Here is a 19,633-nt window from a genome sequence, read left to right as displayed (position 1 = left end):
TCTTTTTGTTCAGCCCATGTCTTCTTCATGTCCTCCCTGAATTTATCGATTTCGTTTTTGAAGAGGTTTTCCATTTCTGTTCGTATATTCAGCATTAGTTGTCTCAGCTCCTGTATCTCATTTGAACTATTGGTTTGTTCCTTTGACTGGGCCATATTTTCAATTTTCTGAGCATGATCCGTTATCTTCTGCTGGCGTCTGGGCATTTAGTCAGATTTCCCTGGGTGTTGGACCCAGCCGGTTGAAAGATTTTTCTGTGAAATCTCTGGGTTCTGTTTTTCTTATCCTGCCTAGTAGGTGGCGCTCGTTGCACACGTTTGTCTGCGGGTCCCACCAGTAAAAGGCTCTGTGGGTCCTTTAACTTTGGAAAACTCTCACCGTGGGGCAGGTTCGCCAGCTGAAGCGGCTTGGAAGAGGGTCAGCCGGCCTGGGGGTCCGAACGCGGGGAGGGTCGCCGGCCGCCGCAGCCTGTGAGAGCGCCCGTCCGAATTTCCTAGTTGGCCCGGGGTACCAAGCGTGGTGGGAGGGCGCCAGCTGCCGCAGCCCGGGAAAGTGCACCGTTCCCAGCCGGACCGGGGAGTCACATGTTTGGAAGGGACTCCCCCGGTCACCGTTCTCCGCGGCCTGGGGATTTCCGATCCAAGTCTCTCAGTTGGTCCGGGGGGCTGTGCATGGTGGGGGCACCAGCCACCGCAGCTTGAGGGGACCGCCTTTCCAATTGTCCCAGCTGGCCCAGGAAGGAGGAAGGGAGGGAATCCGGCCGCTTGCCGCCCCGCCCGGGGAACCCCGTGCCCCTCGGCGATCTCACTGAAGCGGGTTCTCTCAGCCAGTCAGCCGTTCCAGGATGGGGTACGCTGTCTTTTTGATCTCTGTCGTGGCTCCGGGAGCTGTTCTGTATCATTTCTACTCCCCTAGTAGCTGTTCTGGAGGAGGAACTAAGATCCACGCGTCTTACTAAGCCGCCATCTTCTCCGGAAGTCCTTAGGTTGTTTGTCTTTTTGTTGTTGAGTTGTAGAATCTCTTTATATATACTGAATATTAAACCCTTATCTGATATATGTTTTCCAAATATGGTCTCCCATTGTATAGGCTGCCTTCTTATCTCCCTGACAAAATTCTTTGAAGCATAAAAGGGTTCAGTTTTGAAGAGAGCTCAATTATCTAGTTCTTATTTTATTGCTTGCCCTTTGAGGGTAACATCTAAGAATTTCCTGCCTAGCACAAGATCCTAAGATGTTTTCCTACATTTTCTTCTAATCATTTTGTGGTCATAGTTCCAATGTTTAGGTCTTAGATCCATTTTTAGTTAATTTTTATATAAGTTGTGAGATAGGGCTCCTCTTTCATTTGTTTGTATATGAATATCCAGTTCTCCAAGCAACATTTGTTGAAGAGGCTGGACTGTCCCAGTGGAGTTGATTTGACAGCCTCATCAAAGATCAATTGACCACAGATGTGAGTGTCCACCTCTGAGCACTCAGTTTGATTCTACTGGTCAGTATACCTACCTTTATGCCCTTACTATGCTTTTTTGCCTACTGTAGCTTTTTTTTTTTTCTATCATTCAAACCACACCTCTCTCATTTCCATTTATTATTTGTCAGGATTTTAGTTGCAAATTAATAAGGATAACTGTTGTAGAAATCAGTGCTTGTTTACATTTATACGCATATCTTCCATTATCTTTGCACTTCATTCTTTCTTGCATCTCTCCTTTCTCCTGGCTTTAGTTTCCTTCTTCCTGGAATACAGTGAAGGTTGGTTGGTGAATAAACTCAAGTCTTTTCTATCTGTGAAATGTCTTTATTCTCACTCTGAATGAAAACTTGGTAACTGAAAACTAAGCCAACAAGTTATTTTCCTGAGCACTTTGAAGGTTTTATTCCATTGTGGTTTGGCCTCCACTGTTGCTGCTTAGAAATGTGTGCAATTTACATGTGCTGAGTACCTTTATTCTTTTTCTCTCACTCTACTTTGAAGGTGCTGTTCTCTCCTTTGGGAACTCCCATTAGGTATATGTTGGGCCCCCTCATTCTATCCTCTTTTCTCACTCTGACTTCCTTCTTTGTTTGTGGTCCCTTGGATATATCCCTTTTCTTTCTTATAAGTTAAGCTATATATTTTAAATCATTTCTTTAAATTTTTTATAGCATTTCTACATGATTGTAGTACATGGTTTACATTAGTTCAAGCATTTCTACATGGTTGTAGTACATGGTTTACATTAGTTCAATCTACCACATTACCGAAATAGGGAAGTCCATTTCCTTGTCTTCTGACTTCCAAAGTGGTTGAAAATCAGATGCCGTCTTTATTTCTGATCTTTTGTATCTGACCTGTTTTCTCTCTTGGGAAGCTTTAGCCCCAGTGTTCTGAAATTTCACACTGCAGGTTTTTTAAAAAATATTTTTATTCAGAAAACAAATTATACACTTAAAACCACCAAATATGGATATCTTAGTTAGCTTAACCACAGACATATTTAAATAAAGTATCTAAATATTCATTGTAAAACCAGTGTTTGCACAACAGATGTCATAAACCAATTTAAAATTAAGGCAACAAGGAAAAAATCTATAAATTGAGATAGCAGAGTTTCTTCAATTCTAAGTAATAAACTCTAACTTGAATACCATTTGATCAGCTGTCAAAACTGTATATCAAGTAGAAAGTTATTACACATGTCTGTCTTGCTATAGTAATGACCTATGTTGCTAAACATTTTCAGGAAAACATGAAGATACAAATATTTTTACATTTACCATATGAAAATCTTAACCACCTAAGTAAGTTTATCCGTATCTAAATAATTATTGTAAAGCCTGTTTGTACAATATGTTTCTTAAGCAATTTAAAATGAAAGCAAGTGTGGGGTGTGAGAGTAGTTCAGTGGTAGAATTCCTGCCTGCCCTGTGGGAGATCCGGGTGTGAATCCCAGCCCATGCACTTCCCAAGCAAACAAAGAAACCAACAAATAAAAACAAACAAAAAAATTCAACAAAAATGGTGCTACAATAATGGGATACTCACATGGAAAAAGAATGAAATGTGACCCCGCCATATAGCATATAAAAAAAAAAGAAAAGAAATTAAAGCAAGGAAGGAAAAAAGTCTACAGATACAGATATCAGAGTTTCTTAGATTCTAAATTTTAAACACTGTCTTAAATACCATTTGATTAACTATCAAAACTGTCTATGTTCTCAAAGTATCAAGTAGAGAATTATTACAAATACCAGTTTTACTATAGTAGTGACCTATGTTACTAAACATTTCCAAATTTTTTATTTCAGGATTATCTAATATTACTATAGCTACCTATAGTTTGTTTTGTTTTTACCTTTTTTTGGTGTAAAATATAACATATATACCACAAAGCAAAGAAAGTAAAAACAGTAATTTTCAAAGCACACTTCAACAAGCCGCTATAGAACAGATACCAGAGTTTGTCATGGGTTACCAGTCCTCATCTCAGATTTTTCTTTCCAGCTGTTCTAAAACATTGGAGGCTTTACCAGAGTCACAGTATCAAAATCGTACAGTATCTGTCCTTTTGTTTCTGACTTATTTCACTCAGCAGTATATCCTCAAGGTTCATCCATGTTGTCATATGTTTTGAAATATCATTTTATCTAACTGCTGTATAATATTTCACCGTTGTGTGTGTGTGTGTATACATATACACCACATTTTGTGTATCCGCTCGTCTGTTGATGGGCATTTGGATTGTTTCCATCTCTTGGTAGTTGTGAATAGTGCTGCTATGAAAAGTGGTGTGCAAATGTCTGTCTGTGTAACTGCCCTCAATTCTTCTGGGTATATACCAAGTGTTGGTATTGCTGAGTCATAGGGCAACTCAGTATCTAGTATTCCTTGGAATCACCAAACTGACTTCCACAACAGCTAAACCATTATACCTTCTCACCAGCAGTGAATAAGTGTTCCAATATCTCCAAATCCTCTCCAACATTTGTAGGTTCCTGTTTGTTTAATAGCAGTCATTCATATAGGTGTGAAGTAAAATCTCATGGTCATCTTAATTTTTATCTCCCTTATAGGCAGTGAAAATGAGCAGCTCTTCATGTGCTTTTTAGCCATCTGTGTTTGCTCTTTGAAAGCTCTAGTTATTTTATAATTGGCTTGTTTGTTCTTTTATTGTTGAGCTGTATAATTTCTTTATGTAGACAGGATATCAAGTCTTTTTCTGATACGTGGTTTCAAATATTTTCTCCCGTTGAGTTGGCTCCTTCTTCACCTGTTTTTTTTTTTTTTTGCATGGGCAGGCACCAGGAACCAAACCCAGGTCTCTGGCATGGCAGGTTAGAACCCTGCCTGCTGAACCACCGTGGCCCTTCTTCGCCTTTTTAACAAAGTCCTTTGAGGCATAGAAGCTCTTGATCTTAAGGAGTTCCCATCTGTCTATTGTTTTCTTTTGCAGCTTGTGCTTTAGGTATAAAGTTTTAAGAAGCTACCTCCTACTACTAGATCTTGAATATGTTTCCCTACATTTTCTTCTAGAAGTTATATGGTACTGACTCTTACATTTAGGTCTTTAATCCATTTTGAATTACTTTTTGTATAGGGTGTAAGGTAGGGGTCCTCTTTCATTCTTTTGGCTATCGAAATCCAGTTCTCCCATGCCCATTTATTGAAAAGACTATTTTGTCCCAGTTCAGTGGATTGGGAAGCCTTATTGAAGATCAAATGTCAATAAATTTGGTGGTCAGTCTCTGAACTATCAATTCTCTTCCACTGGTGATTCCTTCTATCTTTGTGCCACTAGTTTTCACCACTGTAACTTACTTTAAAGTCAGGAAGTGATAGTTCTCCCAATTCGTCCTCCTTTTTTAGGATATCTTTAACTATTCAGGGTCTCTTTCCCTTCCATATAAATTTGATAACCAGCTTTTCCAGGTCTTCAAAGTAGGTTGTTGGGATTTTGATTGCTAATGCATTAAATCTGTAGATCATTTTGGTAGAATTGACATCTTGACATTCAATCTTCCTATCTTTGAGCATGGAATGTTTTTCCATCCATTTAGGTCATTTTTTATTTCCTCTAGCAAGTTTTAAAAAAATTTCTGTGTATAAGTCCTTGACATCCCTGGTTAGGCTTATTCCTAGGTACCTGATTCTTCTGGTCACTCTTTTAAATGGACTTTTTTTTCTTAATTATCACCTCAGGTCATTGCTTGTGTATAGAAACATTACTGATTTTTGTACATTAATCTTCTATCCTGCCACTTTGCTGAATTTGTTAGCTCAGTTAACTTTGCTGTAGATTTCTCAAGGTTTTCTAAGTATAGGATCATGTCATCTGCAAATATTGAAAGTTTTACGTCTTCCTTTCTTATTTGGATGCATTTTATTTCTTTCTCCTGTCTAATTGCTCCAGCTGGGACTTCTAATACAATGTTGAATAATAGTGGTGATAATGGGCATCCTTTTCTTGTTCCCAATCTTAGGAGGAATGCTTTCAATTTCTAACCATTAAGTAAGATGCTAGCTATGTATTTTTCATATGTGCCCTTTATGATAATTAAGAAAATTTCCTTTGAAGTGTTTTTATCAGGATGGGATGCAGAATTTTGTCAAATTTTTTTTAGCATCAATCAATATAAGTGATTTTTCCCTTTCTATTTGTTAATGTGCTGGATTATGTTGATTGGTTTTGTGTTGAAGCACCCTTGCATTCCTGGTATGAATCCCACTTGGTCATGATGTATAATTCTTTTAATGTGGCATTGGATTTGATTTGCTAGTATTTTGTTAAAAAATTTTGTGTGTATGTTCATTAGGGAGATTGGTCTGTAGTTTTCTTTTCTTGTTTTGTCTTTATCCAGTTTTGGCATTAGAGTGATGTTAGCTTCATAAAATGAGTTAGGTAGTGTCCCTATTTCCTCAGTTTTTTTGAAGAATTTGAGCTTTTTAATATGCTTTGAAGTCAGGCAGTATGAGACCTCCCACTTCATTTTTCTTTCTCAAGATATTTTTAGCAATTCAGGGCACCCTGCCTTTCCAAATAAATTTGGTTGTTGTTTATTCTGTTTCTGTAAAGTAAGTTGTTAGAATTTTAATTGATATTGCATTTTGACATATTAATTGGTAGAATTGACATCTTAACTATAGTCTTCCAATCCATCAACATGACCTGTCTTTCCATTTATTTAGGTTTCCTTTGATTTCTTTTAGCAACATTTTGTTGTTTTCTGTGTATAGGTCTCATGTCCTTAATTAAATTTAGGTTTCATGTCCTTAATTAAATTTCTTCCTAAATAATGTATTTGGTTGCTATTGTAAATGGAATTTTTTTCTTGATTTTCTTATCTGAAATATTTTGATCATTTACAAGTTTTATGAAAAATGCTTTTGCAACGGGTGACCAACAAATGTTACCAAGATACATAAACAGCATCTATTTGGGTGGCTGCACTGCCATCTTCTCAGGCACAAAGAGAGGCAGAGTCGCCAATTGATAAAACCGCTTCTGCAATGGGTGACCAACAAATGTTACCGAGACATAAACAGCATTGATTTGGGTGGCTGCGCTGCCATCTACTCAGGCACAAAAAGAGACAGAGTCGCCAGTTGATTTTTTTTAATGTTTTTATTGATAACTCTTATCATACAAACATTCCATACATGGTATACAACTTGTGGCTCACAATATTGTCCCATAGTTGTGTATTTATCACTATGATCATTTTTTTTAAGAACATTTGCATCACTCCAGAAAAATAAAAAGAAAAAAGAAAAAACTCATACATAACATACCCCTAACCCCTCCTTCTCATTGACCGCTAGTATTTCCATCTACCTAATTTATCTTAACCTTTGTCCTCCCATTATTTATTTTTTATCCATAATTTTTACTAATTCATCCATATCCTAAATAAAAGAAGCATTTGACACAAGGTTTTCACAATCATACAGTCACACTGTAAAAGCTCTTTAGTTATACCGTTGTCTTCAATAATCAAGGACATGGAACACAGCTCAACAGTTTCAGGTACTTCCCTCTAGCCACTCCAGTACACCATAAACTGAAAAGGGATATCTATGTAATGTGTAAGAATAACCTCCAGGATAACCTCTTGACTCTGGTAACCTCCTCCCCACCCCACCCCCGCCTTCTATAGCTTCTATCTCTAGGTACCCTGTATTCTACATTTTTCACCCCATGCCTGTCTTTATTACTCTCATAGCCCTGGGGCTATCAGTCACAAGGTTTTTACAATCACTCATCCACTAGATAAAAGCTGTATAGTTATACAGTCATTATAAAAGATCAAGGCTACTGGGTTGTCATTCAACAATTTCAGGTATTTCCCTCTGTCAGTTCTAATACACTAGAAAGTAAAAAGAAATATCTGTATAATGCTTAAAAGGTGATAATCATTTGTTTAATCCTGACTTCTCTGTTACAACTCCTACCTCTGATTTGATCAGTCTCTTAATTTTCAGAGGTATTTAGGTAATGAGTATTTTAAAGTAACTTCATTTTTGCTTCAGCATTTGCATGACTATTAGTACTTTGAAGTCAATTAAAAAGTGCAAAAGTTACAAATTCAGAAGAGTAACCTATCAAACCTAACGACGACACCTGAAATTTTTCATATGAAGATTATATGTTGATTTCAGTTCTGTTTCCTATAAATTGATCCAAAACATCAGGAAAAAGATTAAAACTACAGCTTTGTATACATTTATTACTTGCTATAATAAAGCTTATCATCATTAACAAAATTATATATATTGTACCTATGCTAAAGAAAAGAAAGTGTAGGGGTCACACTCCCTTTTTAAAAATAGCTTTTTATTTTGAAGTTTTATGGTCTCTTACAGCAGTTCTGTGCTTCTTTTTATACTAGAATTTAACAGGCATTTGTATGTGTGTGGAATATTCCACCAGGTCCAGCAATACAGTTTTAAAATTGATATTTGGTCTGGTTTATGTCTGAAAGGAAGTATCATTCAGAAAATACTGCAATACCGAGGTGAAAATCTTGCAGAATTAAAACCCCTATTTCTTTTAAAGTTCTGGCCTCCTCATATAGAATATAAAATTTACCTGTAACAAACTCTTATTAAGTATAAAAGTTTGGGAAAATGACATCTTGAAAGTTTGAAATTCATATTTTTTTGGAGACTTTTTTAAAGTTGTTATGTAAGGATTTTACTCATCTTCTGAAAAAAGGTTCAGAGGTTATATCTCTTTTAATTCTTAAACATCTGCCTTTTTGGAGATGAAGGAGGAAAAAATCCTTATTCATTTAAACTTGGTTTCCTGGCAGTGATTTCTCATGTTAGGGATAAGAGAGTGTGAAGACAAGCATGAGTGTGTGTGTGACTTGTAAACAAAATAATATTTTGTATTATTGCCTTCTTTTACTGTAAGTCAGGATACTTTATATATAGTGACTTCTAAATAAAGTTGAGGAGAGCATGAATTTTTTAAGAGTGGAATCATGTGGGTATTTAAATATTGGGAAACCCTAGTATGTGTAATACTTCTCTTGGGGAGAAATTGCCCCATTTCACCCAGAATGTGAAGTTCACATGTAACTTGCAGAAAAGAGTGAATTCAAAGTTTTTATACCACTATCCTTGCTGTCTTATAAAAATATTACAAATACAGTATAACATACATACATGTTATATATACCATAGCCATATAGTATAGCTTGGTACTATATTTCTATATTGCACAGTTTTTAAACTACAGAACCTCATTTTCTTTTCTGTAGCATAGGTACAATATATATAATTTTGTTAATGACAATAAGCTTTATTATAGCAAGTAATAAATGCATACAAAGCTGTAGTTTTAATTTTTTTCCTGATGTTTTGGATCAATTTACAGGAAACAGAGCTGAAATCAATATATCTACATATGAAAAATTTCAGGTGTCATCGTTAAGTTTGATAGGTTAATCTTCTGAATTTGTAATTTTTGCACTTTTTAATTGACTTCAAAGTACTAATAGTCATGCAAATGCTGAAGCAAAAATGAAGTTATATTAAGCATAATTTACACTGCATGATAAGCTGGGACTGGTTAGTAAGTAAAGTGTACTGTCAATATTTATTAAAAATGGAATACTTAGAATAATTAGTTGTATTAACTTATGAAAAGGAACAAAAAACAATTTGGGTAACATAAATATATTCAGAAGAGATTAAATAAGATACCAGTGTCTTATTTTCTGTGTTTTTTTTTCAATCAATGCTTTAAAAAAACAACAACAAAACCCTAGATACTTCCTAACTACTTAAAATGCAAATACTGCCAATTTTTTTCTCCAGCTTAGAGTCTGGAGGCTCAGAGCCTAGTGAGCCATGGAAGGAACAGGAAGGGAAAAAAAAAGCTGTCACCATTTTGAAAACAAGTGCTTTTTTCTTCAGAACAAGGAGATGAACTGTACCTTTTTGTCTTGTACAAAGATGAAATCCTTCAAAGTAACAAGGCAGCTAAGACCTGGCATTCTTTTCCATTTCAGCCAGCTCTCTAGTGTGAATTGAGACTCATTTTAGTCTTCCCATTGCAATATTGCTTCCTGGGTAAGTGGGTCTGATCTTTTCCTCCATTCCTTTGATGAAGACTAGCAACTCAGCATATTTTCCTTGGGGCACCTGGCTGTTCCTGGTTCCCTGGGTGTAGCCAAGAGGTGGTTGCCTACAGTTACTTAGCAACTGGAGGTACTGTGAGGATGTCACCATGTTGGTAGGAGGAGAGTGGACACTTGGAGCTGCCCTGATGGAGGTGACAGGCATGTGCATATTCAAGATCGGTTTGTAAGACATCCCTGCAAGAAACAGGGCGAGTGGGGCAGAACCCAGGAGGACTGTTATAGTATTTCTTAAAATACTTGCAAATTCCTGGGTAAAACATTCTCTTTTTTTGGTAATAAGGTATTCACAGAGTTAAAATAATTTTTCAAATCTATGAAAAAAACTATTTTAAAGGCATTAATGAGGAAATTATTATGAAAAATAATTTGTTCCAATACTGATATTACAGTTCATTAGATTGTAGGTTCTGTGAGGGCAAGGACTGTATCATGTTTTTTATTTTCTACAAATCATGACTATCTCAGAAAAGATATCCAATCAATAAATGGATTCATTTATGTAGGAAATTGCTTAATTGAATCTATTTGCATTTTTTCAACATTTTATGAAAATTTCAAGTATATCAAAGTTGAAAGAATTTTGCAGTGAACACTTATATACCCAACATCTAGATTCTACCATAAACATTTTGCTGTGCTTGCTTTGTCACACATCTGTCTTTGTAGCTATCTCTGTATCCATTCATTGATGTATCTTATTTGTGGTACATTTTGATGATTTTTATGCATTGTCATGAAAGCTAACTTGTTTTCAGCAACCACAATATGAATGGTGAATCTGACCATATTTGGTGTAGTTCTGTTGCTGGCTATATATGAAATACTTCGATAAAGTATACTTTCTTACTAATGTTCTTATAGCTTTAACGTTATTTCACGTGGGACTTAATTGTTCATGTATTTTCTTTCTAGGAGTAGCCCATCGAAGCCAGAGCAGTGAAGGAGTCAGTTCTCTCAGCAGCTCACCCTCTAATAGCCTTGAAACACAATCTCAGTCACTCTCACGTTCCCAGAGCATGGATATTGATGGTGTCTCTTGTGAGAAAAGGTAAAATGAAGCCAGTTTTCCAATGAACTACTAAGGGAAAGCTCTATTTACATTAGTCCCTAGCCCAGCAGTCTCAAATGCCACTAGAAGAGGCATGCCAGCCTTAGCAAATCAGGGATACATTTGTTAAATTTGAAGGTGTTTGTTTTATTCTGAAGTATCCTTTGTACTTTTTTGCGTGTTAAAATGTCTTTTGTGAAATAATGGTGCAGATAGTTTAAAAATAAATTTTAACGTCCATATTTTGAAACACAAAGTTGACAACCATACATCAGTCCCTAAAAATTTCTTCAAAGTTCTATTGATCAGTGAAATGTAAGAGTTTACAGAGGTTCAGATCAGTAAGCCAGATCCTCCAGGAGCTACATAAGGATCAGGTAGCCTGCAGCAGAGTCTCCCTGTGCTGCACATGTGCCATGAATAGGGAATAGAATTGATGAGATGTTGATTCCCTTAGCTTTTGGGGAAACCAGAACCACTGGACCTATCTCCTCTGCCCTCAGATACCCCCTCTGTTTATTTCTGCATGCCAGACAAATATCATTTTCTCTATAAATCGCAATTTGAAAAAAGGTTAAAGAGCACTGGTGTAGAGCACTTTGTGGGGTTGGCAGTGAGGAGCCAGATCAGAGATCACTTTACATAAAACCAGAATTCAGGAAAGACTGTATCCTCAGGGAAAAGATCAGCTAGGAAAAAACCCACCAGAAAGAGTAGAAATAATTGTGTTCTCATTACATTTGTTCTGGGTGGAGGTATTTTTTAAAAATCAAGTCAACTTTGGGATTTCATGACTGTTCTGACCATCATGTGGGTTTTGGACTTAGATTTACACTTTCGGTGTCATATACAGTGTATCCAGGTCTGTAGTGCCTTTGGGCGCTCTAGCAGAAGCAAATAGTTATCTTCCAAGTTTTCAGAGAATTTCAGTAGAAAGAGTTCAAGAAGTAAGAGAGCTCACAGTCAAAAATCACAAAACACCCTAAAAAACAAGCCACCGTGAGCAAGAGTTAGCAGATGAGTAACAACAGAAGTATTCTCTCCCAAACTTCTGGGTTTTGAAATACCACATATAAGTTACAAAATATGCATGTTTAAATAAATTGAAAACATGAAGAAGGAGCAAGAGACTATAAAACTAACCAAGCACATTTGAAAAACTTCTAGAAATGAAAAAAATAATAATTAAAAACTCAATGTAAAACAGTGGATTAGACATAGCTGAAGAGAGATTTAGTGAACTAAAATATAGATCTGAAGAATTACCCAAATGTACAACACATGCAAAAAGAGATGAAAAATAGGAAAGATGTTTAGAGATATAGAGGATAGAAGTGTAACATATGTCTAGGAGGAATACCAAAAGGAAAAAGCAGAGAGACTTGGAGAGGTATTTCTCCCATATTATAAATTCTTTTCTTCTACTCGTTTGGAAGCCATTATCAAAAAAGATAGATGGCTGAGAATTTTTCTAGAATTGATGACTTGGTAATTATACTTAGGAACATATTTACAAAAATCTTAAGATATTGAAAAATAAAATTCTGTAATGAATTAAAAAAAATGGGGGGCAACTAACATATGGGGTTAGATGCCAGGATAGTGGTTACTAGCAACGGGAAAGCACACAAATAGAGGGTTTGGGGGTGCTGATAATGTTCTAATTCTTGATCTGAGTGCTAATTGCTTGGATGTGTTTACTTTGTGAAAATTCACCAAACACCTATGGTCTTTGCACATTTTTACATGTATATCTCAACTAAGTTTACTTAAAAATAATATAATGTATTATAGCATATCATTATCAACTTGGATTTATTTCAGGAATGCAATTTTAGAACCTCTACTAATATCATTCACCACATTTTATGTTAAGGAGAAAAGCCTTAAGACCTTGGCAGTTGCAGAACTTTGATTAAAAGTCAGCATCAATCCATGATAAAAATCTTAGAAAAGGAGGACCATACTTAGACTGATAGCATGGCAGATCAGAGTTCGACAAATATTCCATATGCTCCCCTACATTTGCCAATCTCCCTTGCAGGTAGATTGGGGCTAAGTGATAAGTTTTGGCCAGTAGCCTGTAATTGAAAGGTGATGTGTCATTTCTGGGCAAAGGCAGTTGAGCCGATGTTCGTCCTCCATCCCTTTCTTCTCTTGCTCCAGTGACCTTGGAGGCTGCGTATTGCAGATGGCATAGATTAAAGATGAAGTAAGGATGCTTCACTGCCACCAGATTTTGCGTAAGCAAGAAATAAACCCTTATAGTGTTAAGCCTCTACATTTCAGAGTGTATCTGTTACCATAGCATAGCCTAACTTATTCTGACTAACATAAAGGATGTCTACCAAGCAACTATAGCAACTCATATATTCAGTGGTGAAAAGTTAGAAGCACTTTCTGTAAAAGTCAGGAATGAGAACAAGTATGACTGTTGCCTCTGCTTCTTTTCAACATGGGGGTCTTACCCAGTGCAATAAAACAAAAAGTAAGGGTTGGAATGGAAGAAACAAAACAGTTATGATTTGGAGATGAAGTGATATCTATATTGCAAACCCTTATGCAAGTTGCTTATAAGGGTTCTATTTCTAAAATGATTTATATTTCTGTAGACCAACAACAAAAATTAGAGAGTATAATTAAAAAAAAGACACTATTCGCAAGTTCAGTTTAAAAATATGTGGTACTTAGAATAAATTTAGTAAAAGAAGTAGAAGTTTATTGAAAGACTTTAAAGAAGGCCTAAACACTTGGAGAGAGATACCATGTCCAAGGATTGAGAGGCTCAATAACATAATGTCATTTCTCCCACATTGAACTCTAGAGTCAATGAAATGCTAATCAAAATCCCAGTGGGATTTTTTAAGGAAACCAAAAGCTGTCTTAAGTATGTGTGGAAGAGGAAAGGGCCAAGAATAGCCAAGATGTTCTTGAAGTAGAGAACAAGGTGGAGGTATTGACCTAGCAGATATCAAGACTTTTTCTGAAGTTTTAGTAATTAAAACAGTGAGTGTAGTATTGGCACAGGGACAGACAAATTGTCTAATGGACAGAAATGAGTACCCAGAAAGAGACCCACACATTTATGAAAATTGGGCCTATGACATAGGTCATATTAGTGTTAAAAGGGTAGTTTTCTCAGTAAATGATGCTGGGACAATTGTTTATTTAATGTGGAGAAAAATAATATCTGTATTTGACCAGTTGTTGTAGTAAAGCTCTGGGTTGAGTGTTAAATCATTTGAAAACAATATATCTAGAAAATCAGCTCTAATGATTTTTTGGAAAGTGAGCCCAAGAAGATGACAACATGGGAAAAATATTTGCAACATACAATAGGCAAAATATTTATATCCTTATATATGAAGAGTTCTTAAAAGTAATATGACAAAAGATGAACCTTTAAAATATTGCTTTCCTGCCTGATTTTTACTATTTCTAAACTTTCCCTCAATCAGCAGCTATGAGATTGTGTGGGTTTATAAGAGGTAAAATACTTATTTGTCTTTTATACTTAAAGCATGTCCCAGGTGGATGTGGATTCAGGAATTGAAAATATGGAGGTTGATGAAAATGACCGAAGAGAAAAAAGAAGCCTCAGTGATAAGGTTGGTAAGAGATGAAACCCTTGCTTTCTTTTTTTAGTTCAAGTAATATAAAAATACCACTGTTTCATGTCTTGTTGCTTTCAAGTTTGAGTGAGCCACCCCAAATTAGCAAATCCTTTTTAGGGATTTTTTTTTTTGGTCTTTCAGGAAAAAAATGAGTCATGTATTAGTGTTCTTCGGAGAAACATAGCCAACAGCCTACATATGTATATTGTATGTCTTAAGATATTTAATTGGCTGACATGACTATGGGGGGCTGTCAAGTCTGAATTCCATAGGGCATGTCACAAGGTGTAAACTCGAAAAGGTGAAGTTAAATTCCCCAGGGTAAGCTGTCTGTCTGAAGTGGAGGCAGGATTCATCTTACTGACTTCTGAAATACTCATTTCTAGCTTTTAACATCTTTAGCTGATTGTGTGACGAGACTCTCCATGTAGTTGAGGGCATTCTTCTTTGTTCATTGTTGATGCAGTCAGCCGTAGATGCAATCAACTGATTATAGATGCAAATTCATCTAGGAAATACCCTAACTGTAATGATGAGGCCAGAGCTTGCTTGACCACAACCAAACACTATAACCTAACCAAGGTGACACATGAAATAGACCATGCACAGGTAGCCTTGTATGCCCTTATTAATGGAAGCATAATTCAAATCTTTTATCTGATAAAATCCTTCTGTTATTTCAGGTCTATGTTTTTAATCAGTACATTTAATTTGTAATAGGAATTAATTTAGAAGTAATTAGAAACTTTTTCTTTTAGTCTTTTGCTTAAGCAAGTGAATCATCAATTCTTTGATAGTGTTCTGAAGAAAATATTTGGGAATTGAAGCAAGAATATGTAGAATCTAATAGCAAGTGGAAAGCTTTTTGAAAACATGAGGCCTTTGTATTTTGTCATCTGAGCATAGTTCCCCTATCTTTAGAAAAGGGATTTTTTGTTCACATTTTTAATGCTTGTTTTATTATAAAATATAACATATATACAAAGCAGGAAAAAAAACAACAATAATTTTCAAACACACTTCAAGAAATAGTTATGAATGAGATCCCAGATTTTGTCATGGTCTATTCCACCATCTCATATTCCTCCTTCCAGCTGCTCACCAACACTGGAAGCTAGAGGAAATATCAATATAGTGATTCAGCAGCCTTACTCGTCTTCCAAATCCCATTCTCTCTGTTATACATCCTCATTCTTCTTTGATCCCTCTCCAAATCTATAGAGATCTCTGGGCAATCCCGTTCTGACTCCTTCATGCTGAGAAGGGGTATCAACACCAAAGGTTAGAGGAACATAGCTAATTGATAATCCTGGAGAAAAAGGGATTTTTTTTTTGTTTGTCACCCTCTGCTCAGTAAATTTTTAGGAATTCTTTAGCAAGGCATATTGATGATTATGAGAAGTTTGATTGTAACTTCCCAGTGGTCTTATGTTTTTCTTTTTGTATAGTTCTTTAAAGTTTACACAATTTGTTCATATGTGATGTGTTATCTGTGGTTAAAAGTAGTGAGAAACATTAAGTTCAGGGAAAACTCTTGGAGGAAAATTGATTTTGTACCTAGGATGTTAACCTAGTCCTTAGGAGTTGAAAAAAGTCAGTAAATAGTATCTACGTACATCCTTTAGTGCTCTTCTCCCACAACTTTATAATGTTCTTGCTCTGTCCAACTTATAGGTTATATCCTAAGCACGTGAGACCAGATGTTATAACTTTGAAGTCATAGTAGCAAATTTAGTTTTTCTAAAATCAGTTAATGGTTTTATGCATTTAAAAAGTATCCTTGTTAATAAATATATTAAATTAGAATAAAGTATTTCTGTTGAAGTGTCTAAGTCATAGCTGCTTGAAATTAACTCCCAAATCTTCTTCACAAGGAGCCGTCATCGGGTTCTGAGGTGTCTGAAGAACAGGCCTTACAGCTGGTCTGTAAGATCTTTCGTGTCTCCTGGAAGGACCGGGACAGAGATGTCATCTTTCTTTCTTCTCTTTCTGCACAATTTAAGCAAAACCCAAAAGAAGGTAAGATCTAGTTTAGCAGTCTTATATCAGATTACTTAAGATGTAAGATTTTTTGTCATTCTGTTATCTATATTTGCCCTTCCTTGCTTTTGGGATTTTATTTTTAATTGCAGGGGTACTTCTTGGTGAGGACACTGCTGTTTGGCTGCTTTCTACCTTTCCCATTGATCTTAATCATAAAGTAGTTTTTACTTTCATGATTTCTTCAAAAGAAAACAAACATAAGTTAATGGCCTGATTGTCTCAAAACATGTCTTTTCCTTCTGCAATAACGAAGTGCCTAGAAAGAGTGTTAGTTGCTCTGGAGAGCCTGAGAGGGGCGGTCTGTGTAATCTGTACCTGCTTTAAGTGCTTAACAGGCCTTTGAAGACAGCAGAGTAAATCTATGGATTAAAACTGGTTAGTGAGATAGAACATCATGATACTTTGCTGTTTCCAAGATTTATTTTAAGAAGCTGTCTATTAAGCCACACTTATAACAGAATAATAAAACTCTCAACAAAATACCAGAATTATGGGACCCTATCATTTTTCTTTACAGTAGTCATTTGAAATAGAGAAGAGGTCGAGAGTTAGGAGTAGTCCTTGGGCATATCTCTAGATATAAAATACCTGATAGCAGAGATTTTTGTCTTTTTAAATCACTAATGTATTCCTAGAAGGGTGCTTGCACATAATAATCCCTCAGTACATACATTTTTAAATGAATGAAGAATATCAAGGAGGTCACCTTTCCTTTTTGTATAGTGCCTATCTTCAAGGACAAAAACAAAAAATCATGCATATTCCCAGAAGATAGTTTGTTTCTGATTTTACTGAGGTCTTCTTTTTATTAACTCTAGTTGTAGAGATGAACTTAGCAACCATGGGTTTTAATACCCTGCCACTTTTTATTCTTATTGTAAATCTTAAGGTTCTCAAATCTTTCTTACACGTATGTAAGTGGTAATTCTTAATAACCAAATCGAATAAGATTTACATGGGTTAGAACATTTATTTACTTAGTGATACTTAAGATATATTGAAAGACCCATAATAAATCACTTAGGAGCTGTGAAGAATAAGAATAAAAAGGCAGGTGGAATGTGCAGTCTGTTCCAGAAGGCCAGTTGGTGACTAAATATTGGGGTCATTCATAAGGGTCCGTTTGGACTTAATGGTTTTACTGTATCTGAGACATATATAGATTGAGAACTAATAACTCAGTTTCATTTTTAGTGTGATAAACTAACCTCCATTGTTGGGAAGAGCTTCTTCTTATCAGTTAATTTATATCTGCAGTGACGCTCATTGACCACACTATAGTTTTTTTTTTTCAAAAGTAATCATTTTATTTTGGAATAATTTTAGATTTACAGTAAAGTTTTGAAAACAGCACGCAGAGTTCCCATGCATACTTCTCTCAGTTTCCCCAAATGTTAACATCTTACATAACTGTGGTACATCTGTCAAAACCAAGAAATTTACATTGACACGTTACTGTTAACTTAACTCCAGACTTTATTTGGATTTCATCAGTTTTTCCACTATTATTTTTCTGTTCCGGAATCCATTGTGGGGTACCACATCAAACCTTATTAGTTCAATTTGATGTATTCGAGGACCATGTATTGGAAGAACCTTGTGTAACCTGTTGTTTATTCTGACTTTCCAACAGTGTTTTCTGACTTTAAGGATTTGATTAGCCAGATTTTAATGGAAGTGCTAATGATGTCTACTCAGACCAGAGATGAAAATCCATTTGCCAGTCTGACAGCTACATCACAGCCAATTGCAGCAGCAGCTCGGTCACCAGACAGAAACCTCATGCTAAATACTGGCTCCAATCCAGGAACAAGCCCCATGTTCTGCAACGTGGGTTCCTTTGGTGCCAGCTCTTTGTCTAGGTCAGTGTGGGTTCTCTTTACCTACCTAATTGACAGATTAAGTATCATATTTGGGGGAATGGACTTAATTATTGAAAAATTAGTGTTATCTTTCCCATATTGGTTTCTTTTGGCTTTCCATGATCAGGCTATTGTTAACTTAAATTTTACAAACAAATAGTCATATATAGTACATTATTCTTTGGAAAAGAGAGCTTTATCATATCATAAGTGTAATCTCTAGATCAGTACAACAACTGGATTATAATTATCTAGGTGCGTGTCTCATGGATCTGTATACTTGAAATCTTAGAGATATGAAATGTAATTATACTATTTCTTGAAAGTGCAATGTTTTCCGTTTTAGTTACTTATCTCAGGTTCTTTGATTTTTCTCTTCTTTCCTCCTTCTCTCAACTAATTTAGCCTCTATGGAACTAGTCCAGCTCCCAGCACCAGTTTCTGGGTCCCTGTGCCAGTGATGAGTCCCTCCTTTGCCTCACCTTCTAGGGCAGCCAGCCAGATGGTTGTGCCTTCTATTTCCCTCAGTCCTCATAGCACAGCTTCTGGAAGTGCTACAGGAAGCCAGCCCTCATCGCCACGGTATCGCCCCTACACTGTCACCCACCCCTGGGGGTCTTCACCCTCTCCTAGCCCTCGTTCCTCAGGCATCTCCATTTTGTCTAGCACTCCAAGAGTGCCTGCCCTCGCTAGTAGCCCTCAAGCAGTGCCTGCCAACTCTTCCAGACAGAGACCCACCACCAGGGGTCCACCTTTACTGTCCGCCTCCCCCAGTGCCGTGAGCAGACGCCCATCTTCCTTAAGGATTTCTCCTAGGTATTTATTCAGCAGTAGAGTTGTGTGCATGTTTGCAGTTCAGGGAAAGGAGATTAACATGATTTGGAAGGACTGCAGTGTGACACTGACCTTAGTTACATGTTTTTTCTGTTCTGGTTTATTAATCCGTGTGGCTAACTAGTTTGGTAGGGACGCAACCCAAGTCCATGCTTCTGCCAGGCTTACATACATCAGAAAGTATGGGTTGCTGTGTTGCTAGTCCCTTTCTTTCCTTCCACCACCCTCACTCTTCCTTCCTTCGGTAGAAAAATGAATCAATTCATTTTTGAAATCTAGTTCATTGCAGATGAATTTCAGAGAATATAGTCAATGTTGTGTTGAGAGCTAGAATTCATGGGACTGCTTTGGATTGACTTTTGCTGTACCATTGTAGTTGAAATGCAGTTATACGAAGGGGTCATGAGAGTAGATCTGGTCCTGTATCCAGTATCTCTGGGGACTTGGCCTGGGGCAGTGTTCATGCCTCAATACTTCTGATTTTGGGCTGCATGTAAATTTCAGCCTCTTAGAAGAAGCAGTAGCAGAATTCCATTCATCCAGTGTCCCTTTCTCTCAAATGTTACCTACATATTTCTGTAATTTAGGTGAGATGTTTCC

At 36.4% G+C, this 19,633-nt stretch overlaps 1 protein-coding gene across 5 annotated transcripts in view; it reads left to right on the top strand.

Annotated features, from left to right (window-relative positions):
* UBE4B (ubiquitination factor E4B) overlaps positions 1–19,633 on the top strand; it is a 188,161-nt gene that overhangs the window by 88,908 nt on the left and 79,620 nt on the right. For 3 of the 5 annotated variants that reach the window (XM_077151361.1, XM_077151362.1, XM_077151358.1), the window contains 4 exons: positions 10,545–10,680; positions 14,201–14,288; positions 16,169–16,313; positions 17,971–18,199. In XM_077151361.1, coding sequence (XP_077007476.1) covers positions 10,545–10,680; positions 14,201–14,288; positions 16,169–16,313; positions 17,971–18,199 — 598 coding nt within the window. Of the gene's footprint in view, positions 1–10,544; positions 10,681–12,846; positions 12,924–14,200; positions 14,289–16,168; positions 16,314–17,970; positions 18,200–18,604; positions 19,016–19,633 lie in introns of those variants that run through there. The other 2 variants (XM_077151364.1, XM_077151363.1) reach the window with 2 other exon arrangements.

Source organism: Tamandua tetradactyla, chromosome 2 (assembly GCF_023851605.1).
Source record: "Tamandua tetradactyla isolate mTamTet1 chromosome 2, mTamTet1.pri, whole genome shotgun sequence".
Taxonomy (NCBI): Eukaryota; Metazoa; Chordata; class Mammalia; order Pilosa; family Myrmecophagidae; genus Tamandua; species Tamandua tetradactyla.
This window is presented reverse-complemented; position numbering and strand designations above follow the sequence as displayed.